We start from the raw sequence: 3,170 nt of genomic DNA, 5'->3' as shown, positions 1-3,170 counted from the left end.
TTGAGAAATTCTCAAACCAAACCAAATTATTGCAAGGAAAAACCAGACCAAACCGCTAATTACAGTTGGGTTTGATGGTTTAGACCATATAATGAACACCCTAGGTGTAAAGTTGATAAGAGATTAAGTTGAGAAGAAGACATTTAGTTCAAAAAGAAGGAAACGTTTTGTTTTCGTCTTTTATATGCAGGCTTCTCCTTTCCTAGAATATCACAATTCAGATTTGTGAATTTGTGATTAGCTTATGAATGGGAAGAGAGAGAGAGAGAGAGAGAGAGAGAGATGATAAGATGACGAGCTGAAAGTATAAGGGATGGTATAAGCCTCAGTTGAGTAAAGAGAGAAAGGGGTGGCCATCTGACATGACTATCTTTGTTTTAATATATACTAATAGATCTTGACCAACTTGTTTCTTCCATTAATTATCATATGGTAAAATATTAGGATTTACACACACAATATCCATAGATGCATTTGGGACACCTATTACTTGTTACCATTATACTATGTTTGGTTTGAAGGAAAAGGTAGGGAAAGGAAGGGAAATGTAGGGAAACCTATACAAGATTTGTAAAGGTTTCCCTATTTTCCCTACCTTTTTCCTTCAAACCAAACACAGCCTAATGTTCTACTTTCCATTTCTTATTCCCTGCTTAAATTGGAGTTCCAAATAAAGTCATATTGTATAATATCCAGTTTACTTGCAACTTTTCTGAGTATATTCCAAATCACTTGCTTTTACTTCATACAACAATTATACATCATTAGCTCAATAACCGTGATAACATAACATTGTAATCAACCATAAAGGTTCTTCTCCTCCTCTCAGTGTTATTTTTCTTCTTTCAGCTTGCTTTCCTTTGGCTCAGCTGCAATGGGCTCTTCCATTCTTGAGTTCACTTGCAAAATCACATCACATTAGTTGGGTTTCATAGAGAACAATAAGATCTTTTCATTTTAATCTAGGAATCTTCCGGTAGAAATACCCCACAGATGATGCACCACATAAATTTAACAGTGTAGAGCAACAACACAACTGAGGGCCCATTCAGTATGCAGAATTAGGGGTTTGGAATCTGAATTTCAATGAACCATTCTAATTCCAACTTTTTGGTTGGGTGGAATCGGAAATTTAGAATCCCATGCCGGTTATTGATGGAATGACATCCTCCCATTTGAGGGAATGCCATTCTCAAGGGAGAATGAAATCCCATTCCAGCTGATTTCTATTTGAACCAAACAGATTATGGGAATAGACCATTCTGACTCTGATTCCAATTGTAAACCAAACAGACCCTGATATCAATGCCAATACAGTTACCACAATTGCCTTGAGAGTAATAGGTCAAAATTACAACATTTATATCCATATTTATACCATATAATGACAATAGATGTCTTGGTTTTGGTACTTATAATTTATCCTTTCATCTTTATTTACTGTACACTAGTAAAAGTGAAACTGAAACTAGCAAGAAAAATTCCTTGGACAGTATCGAACTACAGAAGTAGAATTTAATGGATAAATTTCTCTAAATTTAATTGCCTCAGTCAAAGGGAGTTTTTTTTTTTTTTTCTTTTTATAAATTCATGGCCACTTAGCTATTTCTGATGCTCCTTGTTGAAGTCATGGCTTCTTCATCAAATAGAAACCCCATGGCCCAATTGTATAAATAAAATGCATACAATCATATCTGAATACTCTAAATATTCTTGTGGAGTTCAAAATGATTGCCAAGCATGTTTTAGATTTGAATAATTTAAAAAAAGAAATCATTATTTAGAGAAATCTAAATTGCACTTTAGAATAATATTATATAATAAGATTTAATCTCCTTCAATAATTATAATAGATTTACTATTAATTCCTAATAATTATTAACACCAAATTCCGATTTAAAGTCAGTATAAATTTATCAGTAGGCAAATGAAACCTACAATAGTAAGCTAACCACCTTACTAAGATCTCCCTCTCTCTCAATTGTGTTCAAGCCTCTCTTGGGGTTAACTGAAAACTGACCTCTTTGAATCTGCTGGAGTTTGAGGAGCTCCCTCCATAAGGAAAACATCTGTTAGAACCGACTTTGACTGTAAAGCAGCTCTTAACAAAGCCAAACCCTAGTAAAGCCCACACACACAAGAAAGAGTCAATTAGCAGGAGAGAGAGAGAGAGAGAGAGAGAATGCATAGTGATCACTTCACCTGTTCCTTGCCAAGCTTCACAGAGACCTCCTCCAAGTTACATATTCCCTTGACACCAAGCCTGGAAAGAAGAGTAATGCTAGAGATGGTAGACATTGGCGTTACCACCAAGTCATCAGTGATCATGTATGTCGCCAACTCCTTTACATACCCTCTAGCTCCGGCGGCCACAGTCTTTGGTTCAATCAGTTGCAGCTCCATGTTCATATCCCATCCACATGGGCACCGAGTCCCCGCAACATTAGACAGATGCCCACATATCCTAGCAGAATTTCTGTAGTACTTCACTCTCCGCGGAGGACTGATAGACTTGCTCTGTTCACTTTCAGCATCCTGAAGAAGAAGAAGAGGAAGAGTGTCCTGGCGCTGAACGCCGGTCGTTAATGGCGAGTATGCGATTTTGGGCTGCAAGAGAGGGGCCTTGTCTGTGTTGGACTGCAAGTACATGTCACCCAGATTCTGGACGCTGTTGTAGAGGTTGCCGAAGCATCCTGCGCTGGCGTGATGTGGGCTTAGCAGCCTCACTATGGTGCCCATGGGCATGATCAGGAGGCTGAAGAGGAAATCTACAATCTCCTTCTCTGCTTCTGCAAATAGAACCCTTTTGGAATTCATGTCCACCAGAAGCTTCAAGCTCATTTCGGTTGCCATCTGGGTTTGAAGATCGAAATACGAATCTGTCTGTCTGTCGCTCGCCTTCTTCTTTTAACTCTCCAGAGGAGATTTTCAGATTAATACAGATGTTCTAGCTCTCGCGCCTCAGCTGTCTTCTGCACTTTAGTTTATACTGAAAGCAAATGGGCTTGAATCCGCATCTTATGTTAGTTTGAATTGAAAGTAATTAGATGTTGCGTGGGAATTTAAACATCCGATCCTTTGATTGAAAAGGAGGTAACGGATTTCTCATGGTTAATTTCTATTTTTGCCAAAACTTTAGGCAAAAGTTGGATTTGCCCAAGACATTCAAA

General features: G+C 38.0%; 1 protein-coding gene across 2 annotated transcripts; it reads right to left on the bottom strand.

Annotated features, from left to right (window-relative positions):
* Positions 1-696: 696 nt before the first annotated feature.
* Positions 697-3,170, bottom strand: LOC148880648 (uncharacterized). Of its 2 annotated transcripts, none has more exons than XM_088962624.1 (3): positions 2,203-3,170; positions 2,021-2,118; positions 697-899 (listed from the first exon to the last, which is right to left on the bottom strand). In XM_088962624.1, exons 1-3 carry the CDS (start codon positions 2,851-2,853, stop codon positions 866-868), a joined length of 783 nt encoding a protein of 260 aa, XP_088818750.1. In that variant the 5' UTR covers positions 2,854-3,170; the 3' UTR covers positions 697-865. The 2 variants fall into 2 exon arrangements, with proteins under 2 accessions (XP_088818750.1, XP_088818749.1); XM_088962623.1 differs by having other exon boundaries at positions 697-889.

This window comes from Nelumbo lutea, chromosome 1 (genome assembly GCF_056320005.1).
Source record: "Nelumbo lutea isolate HS-2025 chromosome 1, American lotus-T2T, whole genome shotgun sequence".
Taxonomy (NCBI): Eukaryota; Viridiplantae; Streptophyta; class Magnoliopsida; order Proteales; family Nelumbonaceae; genus Nelumbo; species Nelumbo lutea.
The sequence above is the reverse complement of the archived record's forward strand: the minus strand, read 5'-3'. Positions and strand labels throughout refer to the sequence as shown.

What these genes read in the sequence shown, in the direction of transcription:
- LOC148880648 (XM_088962623.1), bottom strand. Translation starts at nt 2,853, where the DNA reads ATGGCAACCGAAATGAGCTTGAAGCTTCTGGTGGACATGAATTCCAAA. An exon ending in TGAAGCTTGGCAAGGAACAG is followed by an intron (nt 2,119 to 2,202) that starts GTGAAGTGATCA and finishes GGGCTTTACTAG; the next exon opens with GGTTTGGCTTTGTTAAGAGC. An exon ending in ACTCCAGCAGATTCAAAGAG is followed by an intron (nt 890 to 2,020) that starts GTCAGTTTTCAG and finishes AGTGAACTCAAG; the next exon opens with AATGGAAGAGCCCATTGCAG.